Source organism: Oncorhynchus nerka, linkage group LG3, assembly GCF_034236695.1.
Source record: "Oncorhynchus nerka isolate Pitt River linkage group LG3, Oner_Uvic_2.0, whole genome shotgun sequence".
Lineage (NCBI taxonomy): Eukaryota > Metazoa > Chordata > Actinopteri > Salmoniformes > Salmonidae > Oncorhynchus > Oncorhynchus nerka.
Genome location: NC_088398.1, coordinates 64,223,492 through 64,250,455, shown reverse-complemented (window position 1 = coordinate 64,250,455; position 26,964 = coordinate 64,223,492). Strand labels below are relative to the sequence as shown.

Sequence of the window (26,964 nt, the reverse complement as noted above, 5' to 3'; positions counted from 1 at the left end):
TTTAAAGCTGTTCAAATACTAACAGTACACTTGAATTAACTGGCAGGGCACAATACTGTCGTCTAAAGGAGAGTATTATGTCCAGGCCATCAAACTCTAGGCATGGCTTGCTGGTAAGCTCTGAATGACCTGTTTATTTGGACTGTTTGAGTGCATGTCTCAAGCTCCTGGGTAGATCAGTGAATATGCTGTGTTGGAGTCTGGCATTATGGAATACACAGCCAACATAAGCACCAGCATCTGCCAAATAGTCTAATGTTTAGAGAATATACTCTATTTCATATTGACTAATTTCTCATAGTAATTTCAAATAAGCAGGAAAAGCATAAGGAATAGGTTAAGGATTATTTTATTACTTAACAGTTTCTACAGTTTCTACCATGGAAAAATAACATGTAACATGAGACTATATTTACAATTCCATTTTTACAAAATGTCTTTACAAGATGTTTTGCCGGATCAAAAACTCGACTAAAACACACACACACACACACAGACATAAATAAATAGACATTCACTGACTGTTCCACAACAAATATTTCTACAGCCAATAACATACAATTCCATCATTTCCACAGTTATAATTTCATTAATAAGCATGACATATTATTCCCCATATAATTCTCTGTTAATGAAATATTGCTAACATATTAGAGGTAACACAGATGTATTTATGCAGACACAACACTCACGTTTGACATGCAAAACCTTTACAAGCATTCAAGTTGACGCTAGTAATTCATTTACATTTTAAAATCAAATGTACTCAGTGCTTGACTTGGAGGGAAATAGGTGGCGGTACTCATTTTGGGTGCTGATAGTGTCTATATTTAGGTGCAGGAGCTCCACAATACTTTTGAGCTTATATTCTATAAGAGGAACTGGAGCTCAAGCAGTAGAACATTTGAAGTGCCGCTACCTGCCCAAGTCAAGCACTGAATGTACTTCTACATGCAACATACTATGAGAAGTATTCTGGGTTAAACTACACTGGTTTTAGTTCCATTATGCCTAAGGGACATTGTTTTACTTACTTGGTAAAACAAAATAAATAGGTGAATTTCAACACTCCTTTCTCAATGAATACATGATTGTGTTTTACAATTGCATGGCATTTTCCGGACTGTTATTCAAGTGTCTTCGATGTAGTTACTAGGGTTGGGTGGTATCGACTTCCATGCCGTGCTTGTGCCATCCCGGGTTTTGCGGTATAACCGGTAGTGCACAAAATGGCCGTTATTTTTAACAAATTGCTTTTTTTTATTTTAAAAAGCCCAACACATGTAGCTTACCAAAATGTTAACAAGTACTAAGAAATCCTCATAGCGGATGTTAGGTAAATGCTCACGAGCGCATGTGAACATTTACTACTAAAACAGACAACCTAGCGCATAACGTTATGAAAGTAACGCAAAACGCATAAAACAAATATTAGACAGCAGGGATCCTAATCCAGGTGGGGATTGTCTCTGCTGCGGTTACCAAGAAGCTTGATCTAGCAAGCTAACGTTAGCCACTTAGCTAAAATTAGCAAAACCAAACGGGAAATAATTTATTTGGCACATCTCAGATAGTTATAACTTTTTTAATAGTTATAACTTAATAGTTAATAGTTATACGATATTTAGCTGGCAAATATTAGTACATAATTTCATACAAGTGTAACTTGATCACCTCACGTAAATTGCGCTGCAGAGGAGTGACTTACCTCACGAGGCTCCCATTTTGCTCGTTGTGCTTCTCTGTAAACAAACACACGTGACTGGCTCAAACAGCTGTTTTGAGAAACTAGTACCTTAAGCTTCATAATGAAACATCATCTAAAAGGTGAAATTATAAACACGATCTGCTGTATCTATTACCTAGTGCACAAGTTGAATGCAGGTATTAATTTAAAAAGTACTAATATTCAAATTTATTTAAAACAAACAAAAAAATGGTATTGACGGTATTGGAAAATAATACAGATAATATTTTTATAATATTTATTTATACCTCCCAACCCTTTTAAGTTACTAAGATATTCAAACAAAATGCTTGCATATCATGGTAAAAACAATGTTTTCTCTGGGCCTTTTTTAATCTAACAACCTTTGAGTTATTTTAACTAATGTAATTCAATTGCTGCTTTGTAACTGGTTCTATTGGATGAAAACAGTTTGAGAACTCCTTAACCATCTTAGGCTCTGTCCCACAAAGCCTTCAGTGAAATAAAGGGAGAATGAATCAACCTGTCCGAAAGAAATGTCCTACATAAGAGTATGTATCTGACTGTATGGTTCAGAGAGCCCAGTCAGTGGGTTGAATCAGAAAGGGCTGTGAGGGGAAAGCATATTCTGTGCAGCCTGAATGTGAACCCATATCACATGGGTTGGGGTCAGAGCTCATGGTCTGCTGTGTGGTTCCACACCGAATTCCCTCCCTTGGTGAAGGTGCTGTGAGACAGATTCCGGCCAAACTGGGTCTGATGGGCCAAGGGGTTTCAATGTCTTTCTGCTGAGAGCTTCTGGTGTGGATGGTGCTGCCTGAGTCTGGGTCCTACAACACACCAAAAAAAACATGTCAATATCAGTTCCTAATGAAAGTTCAGAATAATGATCAAAAGGATTATGTGATCATGTAAGAAACATACTCATCAAATGACCTCAAAAGATGTCACTGAAGAGTCAGCTCCAATGAGCTACGGCATCTCTGTTTAAGACCACCTGGACACAGCCCGGTAGTTGACTAGAGGAGAGCAACAGTTGTGATCAGTGGTCAGTGAGCTGGTACTTACGGTGTTGCAGGACTGGTAACACACTGGGGGTCTGGAAGGTCTTGACAGAGGCAGGACCCTCCCCTCCTGACATTATCACCTGGACCTCCAGTCTGTAGTATGTGGCAGGTTGCAGGTTAGACACCACCAGCAGATTATGGTCCTGAAAGGGTTAACAGCACAAGAGAAGACAATTAACCATCGTTGGTGCCACTGTAAAAAACAATCTTTCACGTGACACTCAGCATGAGAGGTATTAAGCCACTTCCAAGGACAACTTGAAACTGATAGAAAATTGCTTATTTTTCTTAAGAACCCACATTAAAGATGTTTTTTTGTGGAACATTTTCTCCAGTTGTAAAGGATTTTAACAGCAATGTTGTATCAACTTCAATTTGTCCTCCAAGACTGTCTGAATACCTTTCTCACATACAGACTGTTCAATGTTCCATTTTTTGGAATTTAAGGTAGTAAACCGTTTTGTTCCCCACACAGAGGTCTAGAGTTTTAGTCCCTTCTGATGTTAACATGTTGAATTAGCTGTTGGGTAACATGGGCTATACCCCATGCACCCTCTGCTCTCAATTCAGGTAAACAAAGATGCATCCTGTTTTCTCACTTTCCCTTCCTGACAAACAGTGTAGTTATGGGTGTTTTTATTTTCAGAGCTACAAGCAGTTCGCTGGGCGGAGAAGACAGACAGAACGTGTTGTTGATAGATTATGTAAAACCAGATGAAAGAGGAAGCAGGGAAGGTAGATGACACACAGGAGGATGAGAACTTCTAGCAGGACACGCCCCTCCCTCAGATCTCTCTCGGTTTCTCAGCTCACCACTGTTTATCTGGTTATTCATGTAAAGAGAGCAACACAGTTGTATCCTTAAAATACCTCCACTCCTGGCAGGCGTTGTATAATGAAATGCTGAAGATGGAGCTTATTCTTTAGCTCGGGAACAATTTTATATCACTTTCCTCAAGAACATATACATTTCCCTTCCTTGCTAATCTTTTGTGTCCTACAACAAAGAGCCATGTCCTGGTATAACCTACTCTGAAGGGACTGCATGTAACTTTCCAAATAAGAAGTTCTGTCACAGGAACAATAGATTTACTTGAAAAGAGAATGAAACAGACTTACTGGAGGCAGGATCTGGGACTGGGAGATGATGCTGTTGGGCAGGCTATTTTGTCGGCTCTCTTTGGTGACCTCTGCCCAGGTGACCTGAAAGCCTGTGATTTGTTGATGGGCCAGGACCCGTGACACCCGCCACAAGAAGTTGCCTGTGATGTTTCCCTCGTGGATGGAGAAGGACGCCGTCAGATTCTCTGGCTTAGCCAACACTTTGGGAACAGGGGCTGCAGAGAGAGATGGGAATAAAGATGTTGAAAAATACTTGTCTGATGGACATGTGTTCTTGGCTTAATATAAATTATATGGTGTGGTACTAAATTAGTCACAGTAAATTTAAAAAAGCAATTGTGTACTTGTACCATAATATGAGAGGATGCATGTGGAGAGCCTTGTAGTCAGACATAATGTTAAATGAGAATCAGAGTATCAGCATAACATGAACTGGTTGTACTGGGCAGCTGACTCACCTCCCTCCCCAGGACAGGGGATGTGTTTGTGGCTCTTGTTCCTGATGGTGGCGCAGGACGGGGTGAGAAAGGTGGTGCTCTCATCCTTGGCGCGCCTCTTGGACTTGAGCATGTGAACGGTGACTTTGTACTTGCAGGAGAAGAGCAGGTCCGGGAGGTTGATATAGTTCTCCTGAGCCAAGAAACACATGAAATGTTCTGAGACTTGGTGACTTTTATATGATGTCGCCCAGGTCACATCCCTGAGAACCACCACAGGTAATGAAATCCATGGAGAGGATCAGATTCCCTCCCTATGCCCTTAAGCATGGCCCACATTACAGAACCACTTTGAACAGTCATGTGTTAGGGGTTAATCCACTAGTCCTCCATTCAAACTACAATGCAAAATGATATCCTTTCTATGGGTTCCAAGTGTAACACAAACATAAAGGGGACACTTAACAATAACGAAGGACCAAGAGTACATTTTGGGGTAATTTGAAATGAAGAGGAGATGTCAACTCAATGTTAAAGAATTCTTAGCAGCATTCTAATGCTGCAGACTTGTTTCAGACATTAATTAACTATTGACCTAAAAATCACCTCCTGTGTCCCTTTATCCAGAAAATGTGAACATTTCCTGCTGAGTGGATGGAATTAGATCTTTCATTTGTAATAATGTAGTTCTACCCTAATAGTCAATAACTCTGAGTATTCTCTCTCAAATGCAAAAACTCTGATTATGAATGAACCAAGGCGCCATGTTTGCACACAAGAGACGTAGACCAACGCTGTGCTGGAATCCTTCCCAGGAATCTATAGAAAAAGGATGTGTATATCCAAGCAACCAGAGAAGGGCTCTCTGAAGAATGTGTTGATTGCCAGGCCTATGCCATCCTAGAACAGCCCCGAGTTCAACCAGCACCACAGCACACAACCCCACCCCCACCACACTCATGCGCACACACCCAGCATCCACTGTTCTCATTCTGGGGGTGCATGGTCCCCCATTACCGGAAATATTGTTTTAGTAAATGTGTTTTATTGGGCAACGCACCACATTTGACCACACCAACTGAGTCATAACCAAAACAACAGTCGCTGATTTGCTGCAAAGCTACACAACGTGACTGAGGCACTGAGTGGGGTCCTTTTCTTTAGACAACATGCCTTTTCAGAACGCCAGACAAGAGAGGTTGGCGGGCAATTTGCATACCACTGAGCTGCACATCAAGTCATGGGTCGACACAGCCACCGACACTTGGACTGATGAGGTTTACTTTGATAGAACGATGATTTGGGGGATGGGACTGACCTGGGTGACTGATTTCTCTGGTCCTCTGGTCTCATTATGGCTGCAGTACTCAGGCATCCACTGGACATGGTAACGACTCACCAGAGGGTCTGGGAGGAGAAAGAGAGAGAAGAGGAGGTCACTGACCTGGTGCCAAAACTACAACAAAGAATCCGATGACACAGCCATCATCAGACATGATACACACTTGATGGATAAAATGATCTTACAATAACACCCAATCAGTTTCAGTACTCTATTACTGTCACACCATCAACCTGATCTTATCAGGCATTAACAGATCCTCTGAGACAGTATCTAGCATAATGCATTAAATTACGCTTCTAAAGGCTCATCTCAACATTAACGTCAACATAATAAAATAAGAAATAAAAAGCAGGGTTGAATTTGACTAAACAGGTGTACATTGAAATATTTTTTAGAAATGTGTTGTTTAACCATCTCAAAAGGGAAGGGACCACTGCCGCTACCTCGCTTTCCAGCTAGGGTGCCTGAATAGCCGCTACCTCGCTTTCCAGCTAGGGTGCCTGAATAGCCGCTACCTCGCTTTCCAGCTAGGGTGCCTGAATAGAGGAGCAAACTGACTTACAGGAGATTCAGCAACACTTTGAGAACAATGGAATGAAATACAACCGCTTCTTTATTGCTAAAAGTAGACACTTTTATTAAACCATCTCATCAGCGAAACATGGCATTGATGGCCTACCCTCAGCAATGGTGAAGCGGCCCTAGTCCCGGCCCTAGTTCACTTCATTACTACATAGTAGTGCCTCATTGGCTAATCAGTTCTGTTTATGCTCCCATTGCCCTGTCATTTTACTGGAATTATTATTCATCCGGCTGTGTGCGTTCCGATGTGAAATGATACTTTTCCCATTAATAATTGAGTTATGCTGTGTTAGCCCTTGGCAGGGGCCTCGATTGCGGTCGGGAGATAAAAAGAGGACTTTGAAGGTTTCGACACGGATCTGGCGCACACAGGCTCCCAGCAGTTTGGAAGCAGAAGAGAGGAATTACAGGGAAGCAGGAAATGGGAAGAAAATAAACAAGATATGCGTAGCCTGAGCTGACAGAGGGGAAGAGGTATAGGAAACAAGGAAAGGAACATGGAAAACAGGTATAGAGCTGCGTGGCAGTGTTCGGTTTTTATTTCACGTTTATTTAACTAGGCAAGTCAGTTAAGAACAAATTCTTATTTTTAATGACGGCCTAGGCACAGTGGGTTAACTGCCTTGTTCAGGGGCAGAATTACAGATTTTTACCTTGTCAGCTCAGGGACTCGATCTTGCCACCTTCCGGTTACTAGTCCAACGCTCTAACCACTAGGCTACCTGCCGCTCCATCAGGGCTGTGAGCGAGCCTCAGAAGTCTATTGACCGCCATTGCTAAGGTTGTTGAACAAAACCCTCTGCCTGTGCGTGCCTTGCTCTCTCGGTTTCTGTGTGCATCTGTCTCTCTCTCTCTCTCTCTGTGTGTCTGTGTCTCTCTATCTCTCCATGTGTCCGAGTCTCTCTCCCCGCGTGTCTGTCTCCCCGTGTGAGTCTCTCTCTCTGTTTCTCTCTCTCTCTCTGTATCTCTCTCTGTCTCCCCGTGTAAGTCTCGCCCTCTGTCTCGCCGCGTGCGTGCGTGTCTCTCTCTCTCTGTGTGTGTGCGTCTGTCTCCCCGCGTCCGTCTCTCTCCCCCGTGTGTCTGTCTCCCGCGTGTCTCTCTGTGTGTGTCTGTCTCCCCGCGTGCGTGTCTCTCTCTGTGTGTGCGTCTCTTTCTCTCCCCGTGTGCATCTCTCTCCCTCTGGGTGTGCGTGTCCCTCTCCCCCCCCCCTCTGCATGTGCGTGTCCCTCTCTCCCTCCCCCTCTGCGTGTGCGTGTCCCTCTCTGCGTGTGCGTGTCCTCTCTCCCTCCCCCTCTGCGTGTGCATGTCCCTCTCTCCCTCCCCCTCTGCGTGTCCCTCTCTGTGTGTGCGTGTCCCTCTCTCCCTCCCCCTCTGCGTGTCCCTCTCTGTTTGTGCGTGTCCCTCTCTCCCTCCCCCTCTGCGTGTCCCTCTCTGTGTGTGCGTGTCCCTCTCTGCGTGTGCGTGTCCCTCTCTGCGTGTGCGTGTCCCTCTCTCCCTCCCCCTCTGCGTGTCCCTCTCTGGGTGTGAGTGTCCCTCTCTGCGTGTGCGTGTCCCTCTCTACCTCCCCCTCTGCGTGTCCCTCTCTGTGTGTGCGTGTCCCTCTCTGCGTGTGCGTGTCCCTCTCTCCCTCCCCCTCTGCGTGTCCCTCTCTGTGTGTGCGTGTCCCGCTCTCCCTCCCCCTCTGCGTGTGCGTGTCCCTCTCTCCCTCCCCCTCTGCGTGTGCGTGTCCCTCTCTCCCTCCCCCTCTGCGTGTGCGTGTCCCTCTCCCCCTCTCTGCATGTGCGTGTCCCTCTCTCTGTGTGCGTGTCCCTCTCTCCCCCCCCTCTGCGTGTGCGTGTCCCTCTCTCCTCCCCCTCTCTGTGTGTGCGTGTCCCTCCCCTCTGCGTGTGCGTGTCCCTCTCTCCCTCCCCCTCTGTGTGTGTGCGTGTCCTCTCTGTGTGTGCGTGTCCCTCTCTCCCTCCCCCTCTGCGTGCGTGTCCCTCTGCGTGTGCTCCCTCCCCCTCTCTGTGTGTGCGTGTCCCCTCTGCGTGTGCATGTCCCTCTCTGCGTGTGCGTGTCCCTCTCTGCGTGTGCGTGTCCCTCTCCCCTCCCCCTCTGCGTGTCCCTCTCTCCCTCCCCCTCTCTGTGTGTGCGTGTCCCCTCTGTGTGTGCGTGTCCCTCTCTCCCTCCCCCCTCTCTGTGTGCGTGTCCCCTCTCTCCCTCCCCTCTCTGTATGTGCGTGTCCCTCTCTCCCTCCCCCCTCTGTGTGTGTGTGTCCCTCTCTGTGTGTGCGTGTCCCTCTCTCCCCCCCCTCTGTGTGTGCGTGTCCCTCTCTCCCTCCCCTCTCTGTGTGTGCGTGTCCCTCTCTGTGTGTGCGTGTCCCTCTCTCCCTCCCCCTCTCTGCGTGTGCCCCTCTCCCTCCCCCCTCTGTGTGTGCGTGTCCCTCTCTCCCTCCCCTCTCTGTATGTGCGTGTCCCTCTCTCCCTCCCCCTCTCTGTGTGTGTGTGTCCCTCTCTGTGTGTGCGTGTCCCTCTCTCCCTCCCCCTCTCTGTGTGTGCGTGTCCCTCTCTCCCTCCCCTCTCTGTGTGTGCGTGTCCCTCTCTGTGTGTGCGTGTCCCTCTCCCCTCCCCTCTCTGTGTGTGCGTGTCCCTCTCTCCCTCCCCCTCTCTGTGTGTGCGTGTCCCTCTCTCCCTCCCCTCTCTGTGTGTGCGTGTCCCTCTCTCCCTCCCCCTCTCTGTGTGTGCGTGTCCCTCTCTGTGTGTGCGTGTCCCTCTCTCCCTCCCCCTCTCTGTGTGTGCGTGTCCTCTCCCTCCCCCTCTCTGTGTGTGCGTGTCCCTCTCTGTGTGTGCGTGTCCCTCTCTCCCTCCCCCCTCTGTGTGTGCGTGTCCCTCTCTGTGTGCGTGTCCCTCTCTGTGTGTGCGTGTCCCTCTCTCCCTCCCCCTCTCTGTGTGTGCGTGTCCCTCTCTGTGTGTGCGTGTCCCTCTCTGTGTGTGCGTGTCCCTCTCTGTGTGTGCGTGTCCCCCTCCCTCCCCTCTCTGTGTGTGCGTGTCCCCTCTCTGTGTGTGCGTGTCCCTCTCTGTGTGTGCGTGTCCCTCTCTCCCTCCCCTCTCTGTGTGTGCGTGTCCCTCTCTGTGTGTGCGTGTCCCTCTCTCCCTCCCTCTCTGTGTGTGCGTGTCCCTCTCTGTGTGTGCGTGTCCCTCTCTGTGTGTGCGTGTCCTCTCTCCGTCCCCCTCTGCGTGTCCCTCTCTGTGTGTGTGTGTCCCTCTCTGTGTGTGCGTGTCCCTCTCTGTGTGTGCGTGTCCCTCTCTCCCTCCCCCCTCTGCGTGTGCGTGTCCCTCTCTCCCTCCCCCTCTCTGCGTGTGCGTGTCCCTCTCTCCCTCCCCCCTCTCTGCGTGTGCGTGTCCCTCTCTGCGTGTGCGTGTCCCTCTCTGCGTGTGCGTGTCCCCCTCGTGTGCGTGTCCCCTCTGCCCCGTGTCCCTCTCTGCGTGTGCGTGTCCCTCTCTGCGTGTGCGTGTCCCTCTCTGCGTGTGCGTGTCCCTCTCTGCGTGTGCGTGTCCCTCTCTCCCTCCCCCTCTGCGTGTCCTCTCTCCCTCCCCCTCTCTGTGTGTGCGTGTGTCCCTCTCTGTGTGTGCGTGTCCCTCTCTCCCTCCCCCCTCTGCGTGTGCGTGTCCCTCTCTGCGTGTGCGTGTCCCTCTCTCCCTCCCCCTCTGTGTGTGCGTGTCCCTCTCTCCCTCCCCCTCTGCGTGTGCGTGTCCCTCTCCCTCCCCCTCTGCGTGTGCGTGTCCCTCTCTCCCTCCCCCTCTGCGTGTGCGTGTCCCCCTCCCCCCTCTCTGCATGTGCGTGTCCCTCTCTGCGTGTGCGTGTCCCCTCTCCCTCCCCCTCTCTGCGTGTCGTGTCCTCTCTCCCTCCCCCTCTGCGTGTGCGTGTCCCTCTCTCCCTCCCCCTCCGTGTCGTGTCCCTCTCTGTGTGTGCGTGTCCCTCTCTCCCTCCCCCTCTCTGCGTGTGCGTGTCCCCTCTGTGTGTGCGTGTCCCTCTCTGTGTGTGCGTGTCCCTCTCTGCATGTGCGTGTCCCTCTCTGTGTGTGCGTGTCCCTCTCTCCCTCCCCCTCTGCGTGTGCGTGTCCCTCTCCCTCCCCCTCTCTGTGTGTGCGTGTCCCTCTCCCCCTCTCTGCGTGTGCGTGTCCCTCTCTGTGTGTGCGTGTCCCTCTCCCCCTCTGTGTGTGCGTGTCCCTCTCTGCGTGTGCATGTCCCTCTCTGTGTGTGCGTGTCCCTCTCTCCCTCCCCCTCTCTGTGTGTGCGTGTCCCTCTCTGTGTGTGCGTGTCCCTCTCTCCCTCCCCCTCTGCGTGTCCCTCTCTCCCTCCCCTCTCTGTGTGTGCGTGTCCCTCTCTGTGTGTGCGTGTCCCTCTCTGCGTGTGCGTGTCCCTCTCTGTGTGCGTGTCCCTCTCTGCGTGTGCGTGTCCCTCTCTCCCTCCCCCTCTGCGTGTCCCTCTCTCCCTCCCCCCTCTCTGTGTGTGCGTGTCCCTCTCTCCCTCCCCCTCTCTGTGTGTGCGTGTCCCTCTCTCCCTCCCCCTCTCTGTATGTGCGTGTCCCTCTCTCCCTCCCCCTCTCTGTGTGTGTGTGTGTCCCTCTCTGTGTGTGCGTGTCCCTCTCTCCCCCTCTCTGCATGTGTGCGTGTCCCTCTCTGTGTGTGCGTGTCCCTCTCCCCCTCTCTGTGTGTGCGTGTCCCTCTCTGTGTGTGCGTGTCCCTCTCTCCCTCCCCCTCTCTGTGTGTGCGTGTCCCTCTCTCCCTCCCCCTCTCTGTGTGTGCGTGTCCCTCTCTGTGTGTGCGTGTCCCTCTCTCCCTCCCCCTCTCTGTGTGTGCGTGTCCCTCTCTCCCTCCCCCTCTCTGTGTGTGCGTGTCCCTCTCTGTGTGTGCGTGTCCCCTCTCCCTCCCCCCCTCTGTGTGTGCGTGTCCCTCTCTGTGTGTGCGTGTCCCTCTCTGTGTGTGCGTGTCCCTCTCTCCCTCCCCCCTCTCTGTGTGTGCGTGTCCCTCTCTGTGTGTGCGTGTCCCCTCTCTGTGTGCGTGTCCCTCTCTGTGTGTGCGTGTCCCTCTCTCCCTCCCCCTCTCTGTGTGCGTGTCCCTCTCGTGTGTGCGTGTCCCTCTCTGTGTGTGCGTGTCCCTCTCTCCCTCCCCCTCTCTGTGTGTGCGTGTCCCCCTCTGTGTGTGCGTGTCCCTCTCTCCCTCCCCTCTCTGTGTGTGCGTGTCCCTCTCTGTGTGTGCGTGTCCCTCTCTGTGTGTGCGTGTCCCTCTCTCCGTCCCCCTCTCTGTGTGTGCGTGTCCCTCTCTGTGTGTGTGTGTCCCTCTCTGTGTGTGCGTGTCCCTCTCTGTGTGTGCGTGTCCCTCTCTCCCTCCCCCTCTCTGCGTGTGCGTGTCCCTCTCTCCCTCCCCCCTCTGCGTGTGCGTGTCCCTCTCTCCCTCCCCCTCTCTGCGTGTGCGTGTCCCTCTCTGCGTGTGCGTGTCCCTCTCTGCGTGTGCGTGTCCCTCTCTGCGTGTGCGTGTCCCTCTCTGCGTGTGCGTGTCCCTCTCTGTGTGCGTGTCCCTCTCTGCGTGTGCGTGTCCCCTCTGCGTGTGCGTGTCCCTCTCTGCGTGTGCGTGTCCCTCTCTCCCTCCCCCTCTGCGTGTCCCCTCTCCCTCCCCCTCTCTGTGTGTGCGTGTGTCCCTCTCTGTGTGTGCGTGTCCCTCTCTCCCTCCCCCTCTCTGCGTGTGCGTGTCCCTCTCTGCGTGTGCGTGTCCCCTCTCCCTCCCCCTCTGTGTGTGCGTGTCCCTCTCTCCCTCCCCCTCTGTGTGTGCGTGTCCCTCTCCCTCCCCCCTCTGCGTGTCGTGTCCCTCTCTCCCTCCCCCTCTGCGTGTGCGTGTCCCTCTCCCCCCTCTCTGCATGTGCGTGTCCCTCTCTGCGTGTGCGTGTCCCTCTCTCCCTCCCCCTCTCTGCGTGTGCGTGTCCCTCTCTCCCTCCCCCTCTGCGTGTGCGTGTCCCTCTCTCCCTCCCCTCTGCGTGTGCGTGTCCCTCTCTGTGTGTGCGTGTCCCTCTCTCCCTCCCCTCTCTGCGTGTGCGTGTCCCTCTCTGTGTGTGCGTGTCCCTCTCTGTGTGTGCGTGTCCCTCTCTGCATGTGCGTGTCCCTCTCTGTGTGTGCGTGTCCCTCTCTCCCTCCCCCCTCTGCGTGTGCGTGTCCCTCTCTCCTCCCCCTCTCTGTGTGTGCGTGTCCCTCTCCCCCTCTCTGCGTGTGCGTGTCCCCTCTCTGTGTGTGCGTGTCCCTCTCCCCCTCTCTGCGTGTGCGTGTCCCTCTCTGCGTGTGCATGTCCCTCTCTGTGTGTGCGTGTCCCTCTCCCTCCCCCTCTCTGTGTGTGCGTGTCCCTCTCTGTGTGTGCGTGTCCCTCTCTCCCTCCCCCTCTGCGTGTCCCCTCCCTCCCCCTCTCTGTGTGTGCGTGTCCCTCTCTGTGTGTGCGTGTCCCTCTCTGCGTGTGCGTGTCCCTCTCTGCGTGTGCGTGTCCCTCTCTGCGTGTGCGTGTCCCTCTCTCCCTCCCCCTCTGCGTGTCCCTCTCTCCCTCCCCCTCTCTGTGTGTGCGTGTCCCTCTCCCTCCCCCCTCTCTGTGTGTGCGTGTCCCTCTCTCCCTCCCCCTCTCTGTATGTGCGTGTCCTCTCTCCCTCCCCCTCTCTGTGTGTGTGTGTCCCTCTCTGTGTGTGCGTGTCCCTCTCTCCCCTCTCTGCATGTGCGTGTCCCTCTCTGTGTGTGCGTGTCCCTCTCCCCCCTCTCTGTGTGTGCGTGTCCTCTCTGTGTGTGCGTGTCCTCTCTCCCTCCCCTCTCTGTGTGTGCGTGTCCCTCTCTCCCTCCCCCCTCTGTGTGTGCGTGTCCCTCTCTGTGTGCGTGTCCCTCTCTCCCTCCCCCTCTGCGTGTCCCCTCTCCCTCCCCTCTCTGTGTGTGCGTGTCCCTCTCTGCGTGTGCGTGTCCCCTCTCTGCGTCCCCTCTCTCCCTCCCCCTCTCTGTGTGTGCGTGTCCCTCTCTGTGTGTGCGGGTCCCTCTCTCCCTCCCCCTCTCTGTGTGTGCGTGTCCCTCTCTCCCTCCCCCTCTCTGTGTGTGCGTGTCCCTCTCTCCCTCCCCTCTCTGTATGTGCGTGTCCCCTCTCCCCCCCTCTCTGTATGTGCGTGTCCCTCTCTCCCCCCCCCTCTCTGTGTGTGTGTGTGTCCCTCTCTGTGTGTGCGTGTCCCTCTCTCCCTCCCCCCTCTCTGTGTGTGCGTGTCCCTCTCTGTGTGTGCGTGTCCCTCTCTCCCTCCCCGCTCTCTGTGTGTGCGTGTCCCTCTCTCCCTCCCCCTCTCTGTGTGTGCGTGTCCCTCTCTCCCTCCCCCCTCTCTGTGTGTGCGTGTCCCTCTCTGTGTGTGCGTGTCCCTCTCTGTGTGTGCGTGTCCCTCTCTGTGTGTGCGTGTCCCTCTCTCCCTCCCCCTCTCTGTGTGTGCGTGTCCCCCCTCCCCCCCCTCTCCGTGTCCCTCTCTGTGTGTGCGTGTCCCTCTCTCCCCCCCCTCTCTGTGCGTGTCCCTCTCTGTGTGTGCGTGTCTGTGTGTGCGTGTCCCTCTCTGCGTGTGCGTGTCCCTCTCTGCGTGTGCGTGTCCTCTCTGCGTGTGCGTGTCCCTCTCTCCCTCCCCTCTCTGTGTGTGCGTGTCCCTCTCTGTGTGTGCGTGTCCCTCTCTCCCTCCCCTCTCGTGTCCCTCCCCCTCTCTGTGTGTGCGTGTCCCTCTCTGTGTGTGCGTGTCCCTCTCTCCCTCCCCCTCTGCGTGTCCCTCTCTCCCTCCCCCTCTCTGTGTGTGCGTGTCCCTCTCTGTGTGTGCGTGTCCCTCTCTGCGTGTGCGTGTCCCTCTCTGCGTGTGCGTGTCCCTCTCTCCCTCCCCCTCTGCGTGTCCCTCTCCCTCCCCCCTCTCTGTGTGTGTGTCCCTCTCTGTGTGTGTGTCCCTCTCTCCCTCCCCCTCTCTGTGTGTGTGTCCCTCTCTCCCTCCCCTCTCTGTGTGTGCGTGTCCCTCTCTCCCTCCCCCTCTCTGTGTGTGTGTCCCTCTCTGTGTGTGCGTGTCCCTCTCTCCCTCCCCCTCTCTGTGTGCGTGTCCCTCTCTGTGTGTGCGTGTCCCTCTCTCCCTCCCCCTCTCTGTCCCTCTCTGTGTGTGCGTGTCCCTCTCTCCCTCCCCCTCTGCGTGTCCCTCTCTCCCTCCCCCTCTGTGTGTGCGTGTCCCTCTCTGTGTGTGCGTGTCCCTCTCTGCGTGTCGTGTCCCTCTCTGCGTGTGCGTGTCCCTCTCTCCCTCCCCCTCTGCGTGTCCCTCTCTCCCTCCCCCTCTCTGTGTGTGCGTGTCCCTCTCTGTGTGTGCGGGTCCCTCTCTCCCTCCCCTCTGTGTGTGCGTGACCCTCTCTCCTCCCCCTCTCTGTGTGTGCGTGTCCCTCTCTCCCTCCCCCTCTCTGTATGTGCGTGTCCCTCTCGCCCCTCCCTCTCTGTGTGTGTGTGTCCCTCTGTGTGTGCGTGTCCCTCTCTCCCCCTCTCTGCATGTGCGTGTCCCTCTCTGTGTGTGCGTGTCCCTCCCCCTCTCTGTGTGTGCGTGTCCCTCTCTGCGTGTGCGTGTCCCTCTCCCTCCCCCTCTCTGTGTGTGCGTGTCCCTCTCTGTGTGTGCGTGTCCCTCTCTCCCTCCCCCTCTCGTGTCCCTCTCTCCCTCCCCCCTCTCTGTGTGTGCGTGTCCCCTCTCTGTGTGTGCGTGTCCCCCTGCGTGTGCGTGTCCCTCTCTGCGTGTGCGTGTCCCCTCCCTCTCTGTGTGTGTGCGTGTCCCTCTCTCCCTCCCCCTCTCTGTATGTGCGTGTCCCTCTCTCCCTCCCCCTCTCTGTGTGTGTGTGTCCCTCTCTGTGTGTGCGTGTCCCTCTCTCCCTCCCCCTCTCTGTGTGTGCGTGTCCCTCTCTGTGTGTGCGTGTCCCTCTCTCCCTCCCCCTCTCCCTCTCTCCCTCCCCCTCTCTGTGTGTGCGTGTCCCTCTCTCCCTCCCCCTCTCTGTGTGTGCGTGTCCCTCTCTCCCTCCCCCCTCTCTGTGTGTGCGTGTCCCTCTCTGTGTGTGCGTGTCCCTCTCTCCCTCCCCCTCTCTGTGTGTGCGTGTCCTCTCTGTGTGTGCGTGTCCCTCTGTGTGTGCGTGTCCCTCTCTGCGTGTGCGTGTCCCCTCTGCGTGTGCGTGTCCCTCTCTGCGTGTGCGTGTCCCTCTGCGTGTGCGTGTCCCTCTCTCCCTCCCCCTCTCTGTGTGTGCGTGTCCCTCTCTGTGTGTGCGTGTCCCTCTCTCCCTCCCCCTCTGCGTGTCCCTCTCTCCCTCCCCCTCTCTGTGTGTGCGTGTCCTCTCTGCGTCGTGTCCCTCTCTCGTGTGCGTGTCCCTCTCTGCGTGTGCGTGTCCCTCTCTCCCTCCCCCTCTCGTGTCCCTCTCCCTCCCCCTCTCTGTGTGTGCGGGTCCCTCTCTCCCTCCCCCTCTCTGTGTGTGCGTGTCCCTCTCTCCCTCCCCCTCTGTGTGTGCGTGTCCCTCTCTCCCTCCCCCCTCTGTGTGTGTGTGTCCCTCTCTGTGTGTGCGTGTCCCTCTCTCCCTCCCCCTCTCTGTGTGTGCGTGTCCCTCTCTGTGTGTGCGTGTCCCTCTCCCTCCCCCTCTCCCTCTCTGTGTGTGCGTGTCCCTCCTCCCTCCCCTCTCTGTGTGTGCGTGTCCCTCTCTCCCTCCCCCTCTCTGTGTGTGCGTGTCCCTCTCTGTGTGTGCGTGTCCCTCTCCCTCCCCCTCTCGTGTCCCCTCCCTCCCCCTCTCTGTCCCTCTCTGCGTGTGTGTGTGCGTGTCCCTCTCTCTCCCTCCCTCTCTGTGTGTGTGCGTGTCCCTCTCTCCCTCCCTCTCTGTGTGCGTGTCCCTCTCTCCCTCCCCTCTCTGTGTGCGTGTCCCTCTCTCCCTCCCCCTCTCTGTATGTGCGTGTCCTCTCTCCCTCCCCCTCTCTGTGTGTGTGTGTCCCTCTCTGTGTGTGCGTGTCCCTCTCTCCCTCCCCCTCTCTGTGTGTGCGTGTCCCTCTGTGTGTCGTGTCCCTCCCCCCCCGCTCTCTGTGTGTGCGTGTCCCTCTCTCCCTCCCCCTCTGTGTGTGCGTGTCCCTCTCTCCTCCCCCTCTCTGTGTGTGCGTGTCCCTCTCTGTGTGTGCGTGTCTCTGTGTGTGCGTGTCCCTCTCTGTGTGTGCGTGTCCCTCTCTCCCTCCCCCTCTGTGTGTGCGTGTCCCCTCTCCCTCCCCTCTCCCTCTCTGTGTGCGTGTCCCTCTCTCCCTCCCCTCTCTGTGTGTGCGTGTCCCTCTGTGTGTGCGTGTCCCCTCTGTGTGTGCGTGTCCCTCCTGCGTGTGCGTGTCCCTCTCTGCTGTGTGTCCCTCTCTGCGTGTGCGTGTCCCTCTCTCCCTCCCCCCTCTCTGTGTGTGCGTGTCCCTCTCTGTGTGTGCGTGTCCCTCTCTCCCTCCCCTCTGCGTGTCCCTCTCTCCCTCCCCCTCTGTGTGTGCGTGTCCTCTCTGTGTGTGCGTGTCCCTCTCTCCCCCCCCTCTGCGTGTCCCTCTCTCCCTCCCCTCTCTGTGTGTGCGTGTCCCTCTCTGTGTGTGCGTGTCCCTCTCGTGTGCGTGTCCCTCTCTGCGTGTGCGTGTCCCTCTCTCCCTCCCCTCTGCGTGTCCCTCTCTCCCTCCCCCCTCTCTGTGTGTGCGTGTCCCTCTCTGTGTGTGCGGGTCCCCTCTCCCTCCCCCCTCTGTGTGTGCGTGTCCCTCTCTCCCTCCCCCCTCTGTGTGTGCGTGTCCCTCCTCCCTCCCCCTCTCTGTGTGTGTGTGTCCCTCTCTGTGTGTGCGTGTCCCTCTCTCCCTCCCCTCTCTGTGTGTGCGTGTCCCTCTCTGTGTGTGCGTGTCCCTCTCTCCCTCCCCCCCTCTGTGTGTGCGTGTCCCTCTCTGTGTGTGCGTGTCCCCTCTCCCTCCCCCTCTCTGTGTGTGCGTGACCCTCTCCCTCCCCTCTCTGTGTGTGCGTGTCCCTCTCTCCCTCCCTCTCTCTGTATGTGCGTGTCCCTCTCGCCCTCCCCCCTCTGTGTGTGTGTGTGTCCCTCTGTGTGTGCGTGTCCCTCTCTCCCCTCTCTGCATGTGCGTGTCCCTCTCTGTGTGTGCGTGTCCCTCTCCCCCTCTCTGTGTGTGCGTGTCCCTCTCTGCGTGTGCGTGTCCCTCTCTCCCTCCCCCTCTCTGTGTGCGTGTCCCTCTCTGTGTGTGCGTGTCCCTCTCTCCCTCCCCTCTACGTGTCCCTCTCTCCTCCCCCCCTCTGTGTGTGCGTGTCCCTCTCTGTGTGTGCGTGTCCCTCTCTGCGTGTGCGTGTCCCTCTCTCCCTCCCCCATCTCTGTGTGTGCGTGTCCCTCTCTCCCTCCCCTCTCTGTATGTGCGTGTCCCTCTCTCCCTCCCCCTCTCTGTGTGTGTGTGTGTCCCTCTCTGTGTGTCGTGTCCCCTCTCCCTCCCCCTCTCTGTGTGTGCGTGTCCCTCTGTGTGTGCGTGTCCCTCTCTCCCTCCCCTCTCTGTGTGTGCGTGTCCCTCTCTCCCTCCCTCTCTGTGTGCGTGTCCCTCCCTCCCCCCTCTCTGTGTGTGCGTGTCCCTCTCTCCCCCCCCTCTCTGTGTGTGCGTGTCCCCTCTGTGTGTGCGTGTCCCCTCTCCCTCCCCCCTCTGTGTGTGCGTGTCCCTCTCTGTGTGTGCGTGTCCCTCTCTGTGTGTGCGTGTCCCTCTCTGCGTGTGCGTGTCCCCTCTGCGTGTGCGTGTCCCTCTCTGCGTGTGCGTGTCCCTCTCTGCGTGTGCGTGTCCCTCTCTCCCTCCCCCTCTCTGTGTGTGCGTGTCCCTCTCTGTGTGTGCGTGTCCCTCTCCCTCCCCTCTGCGTGTCCCCTCTCCCTCCCCCTCTCTGTGTGTGCGTGTCCCTCTCCCTCCCTCTCCTGTGTGCGTGTCCCTCTCTCCCTCCCCCTCTCTGTGTGTGTGTCCCTCTCTGTGTGTGCGTGTCCCCTCTCCCTCCCCCTCTCTGTGTGTGCGTGTCCCTCTCTGTGTGTGCGTGTCCCTCTCTCCCTCCCCTCTCTGTGTGTGCGTGTCCCTCTCTGTGTGTGCGTGTCCTCTCTCCTCCCCCCTCTGCGTGTCCCTCTCTCCCTCCCCCCTCTGTGTGTGCGTGTCCCTCTCTGTGTGTGCGTGTCCCTCTCTGCGTGTGCGTGTCCCTCTCTGCGTGTGCGTGTCCCTCTCCCTCCCCCCCTCTGCGTGTCCCTCTCCCCCCCCCCCTCTCTGTGTGTGCGTGTCCTCTCTGTGTGTGCGGGTCCCTCTCTCCCTCCCCCTCTCTGTGTGCGTGACCCTCTCTCCCTCCCCCCTCTCTGTGTGTGCGTGTCCCTCTCTCCCTCCCCCTCTCTGTATGTGCGTGTCCCTCTCGCCCCTCCCCCTCTCTGTGTGTGTGTGTGTCCCTCTGTGTGTGCGTGTCCCTCTCTCCCCTCTCTGCATGTGCGTGTCCCTCTCTGTGTGTGCGTGTCCCTCTCCCCCCTCTCTGTGTGTGCGTGTCCCCTCTGCGTGTGCGTGTCCCTCTCTCCTCCCCCTCTCTGTGTGTGCGTGTCCCTCTCTGTGTGTGCGTGTCCCTCTCTCCCTCCCCCCTCTACGTGTCCCTCTCTCCCTCCCCCCTCTGTGTGTGCGTGTCCCTCTCTGTGTGTGCGTGTCCCTCTCTGCGTGTGCGTGTCCCTCTCTGCGTGTGCGTGTCCTCTCTCCCCCCCCCTCTCTGTGTGTGCGCGTGTCCCTCTCTCCCTCCCCTCTCTGTATGTGCGTGTCCCTCTCCCTCCCCCTCTCTGTGTGTGTGTGTCCCTCTCTGTGTGTGCGTGTCCCTCTCTCCCTCCCCCCTCTCTGTGTGTGCGTGTCCCCTCTGTGTGTGCGTGTCCCTCTCTCCCTCCCCCCTCTCTGTGTGTGTCCCTCTCCCTCCCCTCTCTGTGTGTGCGTGTCCCTCTCTCCCTCCCCCCTCTGTGTGTGCGTGTCCCTCTCTCCCTCCCTCTGTGTGTGCGTGTCCCTCTGTGTGTGCGTGTCCCTCTCCCTCCCCCCTCTCTGTGTGTGCGTGTCCCTCTCTGTGTGTGCGTGTCCCTCTCTGTGTGTGCGTGTCCCTCTCTGCGTGTGCGTGTCCCCTCTGCGTGTGCGTGTCCCTCTCTGCGTGTGCGTGTCCCTCTCTGCGTGTGCGTGTCCCTCTCTCCCTCCCCCTCTCTGTGTGTGCGTGTCCCTCTCTGTGTGTGTCCCTCTCTCCCTCCCCCCTCTGCGTGTCCCTCTCTCCCTCCCCCTCTCTGTGTGTGCGTGTCCCTCTGCGTGTGCGTGTCCTCTCTGCGTGTGCGTGTCCCTCTCTGCGTGTGCGTGTCCCTCTCTCCCTCCCCCTCTGCGTGTCCCTCTCTCCCTCCCCCTCTCTGTGTGTGCGGGTCCCTCTCTCCCTCCCCTCTCTGTGTGTGCGTGTCCCCCTCCCTCCCCTCTCTGTGTGTGCGTGTCCCTCTCTCCCTCCCCCTCTCTGTGTGTGTGTGTCCCTCTCTGTGTGTGCGTGTCCCTCTCTCCCTCCCCCTCTCTGTGTGTGCGTGTCCCCTCTGTGTGTGCGTGTCCCTCTCCCTCCCCCTCTCTGTGTGTGCGTGTCCCTCTCTGTGTGTGCGTGTCCCTCTCTCCCCCCCTCTCTGTGTGTGCGTGTCCCCTCTCCCTCCCCCTCTCTGTGTGTGCGTGTCCCTCTGTGTGTGCGTGTCCCTCTCTCCCTCCCCTCTGCGTGTCCCTCTCCCTCCCCTCTCTGTGTGTGCGTGTCCCCTCTCTGTCCCTCTCTGCGTGTGCGTGTCCCTCTCTCCTCCCCCCTCTCTGTGTGTGCGTGTCCCTCTCTGTGTGTGCGGGTCCCTCTCTCCCTCCCCCTCTCTGTGTGTGCGTGTCCCTCTCTCCCTCCCCCCTCTGCCCCTCTCCCTCCCCCTCTGTATGTGCGTGTCCCTCTCTCCCTCCCCCTCTCTGTATGTGCGTGTCCCTCTCTCCTCCCCCTCTCTGTGTGTGTGTGTGTCCCTCTCCTCCTCTCTCCCTCCCCGCTCTCTGTGTGCGTGTCCCTCTCTCCTCCCCTCTCTGTGTGTGCGTGTCCCTCTCTCCCTCCCCCTCTCCGTGTCCCCCGTGTCCCTCTCTGTGTGTGCGTGTCCCTCTCTGTGTGTGCGTGTCTCTCTCCCTCCCCCTCTCTGTGTGTGCGTGTCCCCTCTCCCTCCCCCCTCTCCGTGTCCCTCTCTGTGTGTGCGTGTCCTCTCTCCCTCCCCCCTCTCTGTGTGTGCGTGTCCTCTCTGTGTGTGCGTGTCCCCTCTGTGTGTCGTGTCCCTCTCTGCGTGTGCGTGTCCCTCTCTCGTGTGCGTGTCCCTCTCTGCGTGTGCGTGTCCCCTCTCCCTCCCCTCTCTGTGTGTGCGTGTCCCTCTCTGTGTGTGCGTGTCCCTCTCTCCCCCCCTCTGCGTGTCCCTCTCTCCCTCCCCTCTCTGTGTGTGCGTGTCCCTCTCTGTGTGTGCGTGTCCCTCTCTCCCTCCCCCTCTGCGTGTCCCTCTCCCTCCCCTCTGCGTGTGTGCGTGTCCCCTCTGTGTGTGCGTGTCCCTCTCTGCGTGTGCGTGTCCCTCTCTGCGTGTGCGTGTCCCTCCTCCCTCCCCCTCTGCGTGTCCCTCTCCTCCCCCTCTCTGTGTGTGTCCCTCTCTGTGTGTGCGGGTCCCTCTCTCCCTCCCCCTCTCTGTGTGTGCGTGTCCCTCTCTCCCTCCCCTCTCTGTGTGTGCGTGTCCCTCTCCCCTCCCCCCTCTGTGTGTGCGTGTCCCTCTCTGTGTGTGCGTGTCCCTCTCTCCCTCCCCCCTCTCTGCGTGTCCCTCTCTGTGTGTGCGTGTCCCTCTCTCCCTCCCCCTCTCTGTGTGTGTAATCCCCTCTCTGTGTGTGCGTGTCCCTCTCCCTCCCCCTCTGCGTGTCCCTCTCTCCCTCCCCCTCTCTGTGTGTGCGTGTCCCTCTCTGTGTGTGCGTGTCCCTCTCTGCGTGTGCGTGTCCCTCTCTGCGTGTGCGTGTCCTCTCTCCCTCCCCCTCTGCGTGTCCCTCCTCCCTCCCCCTCTCTGTGTGTGTCCCTCTCTGTGTGTGCGGGTCCCTCTCTCCCTCCCCCTCTCTGTGTGTGCGTGACCCTCTCTCCCCCCCCCTCTGTGTGTGCGTGTCCCTCTCCCTCCCCTCTCTGTATGTGCGTGTCCCTCTCGCCCTCCCCCCCTCTGTGTGTGTGTGTGTCCCTCTGTGTGTGCGTGTCCCTCTCTCCCCTCTCTGCATGTGCGTGTCCTCTCTGTGTGTGCGTGTCCCTCTCCCCCCTCTCCGTGTCCCTCTCTGCGTGTGCGTGTCCCTCTCTCCCTCCCCCTCTCTGTGTGTGCGTGTCCCCTCTGTGTGTGCGTGTCCCCTCTCCCTCCCCCCCCTCTGCGTGTCCCTCTCTCCCTCCCCCCTCTCTGTGTGTGCGTGTCCCTCTCTGTGTGTGCGTGTCCCTCTCTGCGTGTGCGTGTCCCTCTCTGCGTGTGCGTGTCCCTCTCTCCCTCCCCCTCTCTGTGTGTGTGCGTGTCCCTCTCTCCCTCCCCTCTCTGTATGTGCGTGTCCCTCTCTCCCTCCCCCCTCCTGTGTGTGTGTGTCCCTCTCTGTGTGTGCGTGTCCCTCTCCCTCCCCCTCTCTGTGTGTGCGTGTCCCTCTCTGTGTGTGCGTGTCCCTCTCTCCCTCCCCCTCTCTGTGTGTGCGTGTCCCTCTCTCCCTCCCCCTCTCTGTGTGTGCGTGTCCCTCTCTCCCTCCCCCTCTCTGTGTGTGCGTGTCCCTCTCTCCCTCCCCCTCTCTGTGTGTGCGTGTCCCTCTCTGTGTGTGCGTGTCCCTCTCTCCCTCCCCCTCTCTGTGTGTGCGTGTCCCTCTCTGTGTGTGCGTGTCCCTCTCTGTGTGTGCGTGTCCCTCTCTGCGTGTGCGTGTCCCTCTCTGCGTGTGCGTGTCCCTCTCTGCGTGTGCGTGTCCCTCTCTGCGTGTGCGTGTCCCTCTCTCCCTCCCCCCTCTCTGTGTGTGCGTGTCCCTCTCTGTGTGTGCGTGTCCCTCTCTCCCTCCCCCTCTCGTGTGTGTGCGTGTCCCTCTCTGCGTGTGCGTGTCCCTCTGCGTGTGCGTGTCCCTCTCTGCGTGTGCGTGTCCCTCTCTCCCTCCCCCTCTGCGTGTCCCTCTCTCCTCCCCCCTCTCTGTGTGTGCGGGTCCCTCTCTCCCTCCCCCTCTCTGTGTGTGCGTGTCCCTCTCTCCCTCCCCCTCTCTGTGTGTGCGTGTCCCTCTCTCCCTCCCCCCTCTCTGTGTGTGTGTGTCCCTCTCTGTGTGTGCGTGTCCCTCTCTCCCTCCCCCCTCTCTGTGTGTGTCCCTCTCTGTGTGTGCGTGTCCCTCTCTCCCTCCCCCTCTCTGTGTGTGCGTGTCCCTCTCTGTGTGTGCGTGTCCCTCTCTCCCTCCCCCTCTGCGTGTCCCTCTCTCCCTCCCCCTCTCTGTGTGTGCGTGTCCCTCTCTGTGTGTCCGTCCCCCTCTGCGTGTGCGTGTCCCTCTCTGCGTGTGCGTGTCCCTCTCTGCGTGTGCGTGTCCCTCTCTCCCTCCCCCTCTCTGTGTGTGCGTGTCCCTCTCTGTGTGTGCGGGTCCCTCTCTCCCTCCCCCTCTCTGTGTGTGCGTGTCCCTCTCTCCCTCCCCCTCTCTGTGTGTGCGTGTCCCTCTCTCCCTCCCCTCTCTGTATGTGCGTGTCCCTCTCTCCCTCCCCCTCTCTGTGTGTGTGTGTGTCCCTCTCTGTGTGTGCGTGTCCCCTCTCCCCTCTCTGTGTGCGTGTCCCCTCTGTGTGTCGTGTCCCTCTCCCCCTCTCTGTGTGTGCGTGTCCCTCTCTGCGTGTGCGTGTCCCTCTCTCCCTCCCCCTCTCTGTGTGTGCGTGTCCCTCTCTGTGTGTGCGTGTCCCTCTCTCCCTCCCCCTCTCTGTGTGTGCGTGTCCCTCTCTCCCTCCCCCTCTCTGTCCCTCTCGGTGTGTGCGTGTCCCTCTCTGCGTGTGCGTGTCCCTCTCTGCGTGTGCGTGTCCTCTCTGCGTGTCCCTCTGCGTGTGCGTGTCCCCCTCTGCGTGTGCGTGTCCCTCTCTGCGTGTGCGTGTCCCTCTCTGCGTGTGCGTGTCCCTCTCTGCGTGTGCCTCCCCCCTCCGTGTCCCTCTCTCCCTCCCCCTCTCTGTGTGTCGTGTCCCTCTCTGTGTGTGCGTGTCCCTCTCTCCCTCCCCTCTCTGTGTGTGCGTGTCCCTCTCTCCCTCCCCCTCTCTGTGTGCGTGTCCCTCTCCCTCCCCCTCTCTGTATGTGCGTGTCCCTCTCTCCCTCCCTCTCTGTGTGTGTGTGTCCCTCTCTGTGTGTGCGTGTCCCTCTCTCCCTCCCCCTCTCTGTGTGTGCGTGTCCCTCTCTGTGTGTGCGGGTCCCTCTCTCCCTCCCCCTCTCTGTGTGTGCGTGTCCCTCTCCCTCCCCCTCTCTGTGTGTGCGTGTCCCTCTCTCCCTCCCCCTCTCTGTGTGTGCGTGTCCCTCTCTGTGTGTGCGTGTCCCCTCTCCCTCCCCTCTCTGTGTGTGCGTGTCCCTCTCTGTGTGTGCGTGTCCCCTCTCCCTCCCCCTCTCTGTGTGCGTGTCCCTCTCTGTGTGTGCGTGTCCCTCTCTCCCTCCCCCCTCTGCGTGTCCCTCTCTCCCCCCCTCTCTGTGTGTGCGTGTCCCTCTCTGTGTGTCCGTGTCCCTCTCTCGTGTGCGTGTCCCTCTCTGCGTGTGCGTGTCCCTCCCTCCCCCTCTGCGTGTCCCCTCTCCCTCCCCCTCTCTGTGTGTGCGTGTCCCTCTCTGTGTGTGCGGGTCCCTCTCTCCCTCCCCCTCTCTGTGTGTGCGTGACCCTCTCCCTCCCCTCTCTGTGTGTGCGTGTCCCTCTCTCCCTCCCCCTCTCTGTATGTGCGTGTCCCTCTCTCCCTCCCCCCTCTCTGTGTGTGTGTGTCCCTCTCTGTGTGTGCGTGTCCCTCTCTCCCCTCTCTGTGTGCGTGTCCCTCTCTGTGTGTGCGTGTCCCTCTCCCCCTCTCTGTGTGTGCGTGTCCCTCTCTGCGTGTGCGTGTCCCTCTCTCCCTCCCCCTCTCTGTGTGTGCGTGTCCCTCTCTGCGTGTGCGTGTCCCTCTCTCCCTCCCCCTCTCTGTGTGTGCGTGTCCCTCTCTGTGTGTGCGTGTCCCTCTCTGCGTGTGCGTGTCCCTCTCTGCGTGTGCGTGTCCCCTCTCCCTCCCCCTCTCTGTGTGTGCGTGTCCCTCTCCCTCCCCCTCTCTGTATGTGCGTGTCCCCTCTCCCTCCCCCCTCTGTGTGTGTGTGTCCCTCTCTGTGTGTGCGTGTCCCTCTCTCCCTCCCCTCTCTGTGTGTGCCCCTCTCTGTGTGTGCGTGTCCCTCTCTCCCTCCCCCTCTCTGTGTGTGCGTGTCCCTCTCTCCCTCCCCCTCTCTCTGTGTGTGCGTGTCCCTCTCTCCCTCCCCCTCTCTGTGTGTGCGTGTCCCTCTCTCCCTCCCCCTCTCTGTGTGTGCGTGTCCCTCTCTGTGTGTGCGTGTCCCTCTCTCCCTCCCCCCTCTCTGTGTGTGCGTGTCCCTCTCTGTGTGTGCGTCCCCCTCTCTGTGTGTGCGTGTCCCTCTCTGCGTGTGCGTGTCCCTCTCTGCGTGTGCGTGTCCCTCTCTGCGTGTGCGTGTCCCTCTCTGCGTGTGCGTGTCCCTCTCTCCCTCCCCCTCTCTGTGTGTGCGTGTCCCTCTCTGTGTGTGCGTGTCCCCTCTCCCTCCCCCCCTCCCCCTCCCTCCCCTCTCTGTGTGTGCGTGTCCCTCTCTGTGTGTGCGTGTCCCTCTCTCCTCCCCCTCTCGTGTCCCTCTCTCCCTCCCCCTCTCTGTGTGTGCGTGTCCCCTCTGTGTGTGCGTGTCCCTCTCTGCGTGTGCGTGTCCCTCTCTGCGTGTGCGTGTCCTCTCCCTCCCCCCCTCTGCGTGTCCCTCTCTCCCTCCCCCCTCTCTGTGTGTGCGGGTCCCTCTCTCCCTCCCCCTCTCTGTGTGTGCGTGTCCCTCTCTCCCTCCCCTCTCTCTGTGTGCGTGTCCCTCTCTCCCTCCCCCCTCTGTGTGTGTGTGTCCCTCTCTGTGTGTGCGTGTCCCTCTCTCCCTCCCCCTCTCCCCTCTCTGTGTGTGCGTGTCCCTCTCTCCCTCCCCCTCTCTGTGTGTGCGTGTCCCTCTCTGTGTGTGCGTGTCCCTCTCCCTCCCCCCTCTGCGTGTCCCTCTCTCCCTCCCCCCTCTGTGTGCGTGTCCCTCTCTGTGTGTGCGTGTCCCTCTCTGCGTGTGCCCTCTCTGCGTGTGCGTGTCCCTCTCTCCCTCCCCCTCTGCGTGTCCCTCTCTCCCTCCCCCTCTCTGTGTGTGCGTGTCCCTCTCTGTGTGTGCGGGTCCTCTCTCCCTCCCCCTCTCTGTGTGTGCGTGTCCCTCTCTCCCTCCCCCCTCTCTGTGTGTGCGTGTCCCTCTCTCCCTCCCCTCTCTGTATGTGCGTGTCCCTCTCTCCCTCCCCCTCTCTGTGTGTGTGTGTGTCCCTCTCTGTGTGTGCGTGTCCCTCTCTCCCCTCTCTGCATGTGCGTGTCCCTCTCTGTGTGTGCGTGTCCCTCTCCCCCTCTCTGTGTGTGCGTGTCCCTCTCTGCCCTCCCTCCCCCTCTCTGTGTGCGTGTCCCTCTCTGTGTGTGCGTGTCCTTCTCTCTCCCTCCCCCTCTGCGTGTCCCTCTCTCCCTCCCCCTCTCTGTGTGCGTGTCCTCTCTGTGTGTGCGTGTCCCTCTGCGTGTGCGTGTCCCTCTCTGCGTGTGCGTGTCCCTCTCTCGTGTGCGTGTCCCTCTCTGCGTGTGCGTGTCCCTCTCTCCCTCCCCCTCTGCGTGTCCCTCTCTCCCTCCCCCCTCTCTGTGTGTGCGTGTCCCTCTCTGTGTGTGTCCCTCTCTCCCTCCCCCTCTCTGTGTGTGCGTGTCCCTCTCTCCCTCCCCCTCTCTGTGTGTGCGTGTCCCTCTCCCCCCCCTCTCTGTATGTGCGTGTCCCTCTCTCCCTCCCCCTCTCTGTGTGTGTGCTGTGTGTGCGTGTCCCCTCTCCCTCCCCTCTCTGTGTGTGCGTGTCCCTCTCTGTGTGTGCGTGTCCCTCTCTCCCTCCCCCTCTGTGTGTGCGTGTCCCTCTCTCCCTCCCCTCTCTGTGTGTGCGTGTCCCTCTCCCTCCCCTCTCTGTGTGTGCGTGTCCCCTCTCCCTCCCCCTCTCTGTGTGTGCGTGTCCCTCTCTGTGTGTGCGTGTCCCTCTCTGTGTGTGCGTGTCCCTCTCTGCGTGTGCGTGTCCCTCTCTGCGTGTGCGTGTCCCTCTCTCCCTCCCCCTCTCTGTGTGTGCGTGTCCCTCTCTGTGTGTGCGTGTCCCCTCTCTCCCCCTCTGCGTGTCCCTCTCTCCCTCCCCCCTCTCTGTGTGTGCGTGTCCCTCTCTGTGTGTGCGTGTCCCTCTCTGCGTGTGCGTGTCCCCTCTCTGCGTGTGCGTGTCCCTCTCTCCTCCCCCTCTGCTGTCCCTCTCTCCCTCCCCCTCTCTGTGTGTGCGTGTCCCTCTCTGTGTGTGCGGGTCCCCTCTCCCTCCCCCTCTTTGTGTGTGCGTGTCCCTCTCTCCCTCCCCCTC

The 26,964-nt window shown here is 58.4% G+C and overlaps 1 protein-coding gene across 1 annotated transcript in view; it reads right to left on the bottom strand.

The window, feature by feature from the left end:
• Positions 1-333: 333 nt before the first annotated feature.
• The window catches only part of LOC115112460 (anosmin-1-like), an 84,695-nt gene continuing 58,064 nt past the window's right edge, over positions 334-26,964 (bottom strand). The window contains exons 10-14 of the mRNA XM_029639545.2: positions 5,653-5,741; positions 4,356-4,527; positions 3,895-4,112; positions 2,777-2,918; positions 334-2,538 (exon numbers count right to left, since the gene is read on the bottom strand). Of these exons, the coding sequence (XP_029495405.1) occupies positions 2,483-2,538; positions 2,777-2,918; positions 3,895-4,112; positions 4,356-4,527; positions 5,653-5,741 (677 nt within the window). The 3' untranslated portion in view covers positions 334-2,482. The remainder of the gene's footprint in view (positions 2,539-2,776; positions 2,919-3,894; positions 4,113-4,355; positions 4,528-5,652; positions 5,742-26,964) is intronic.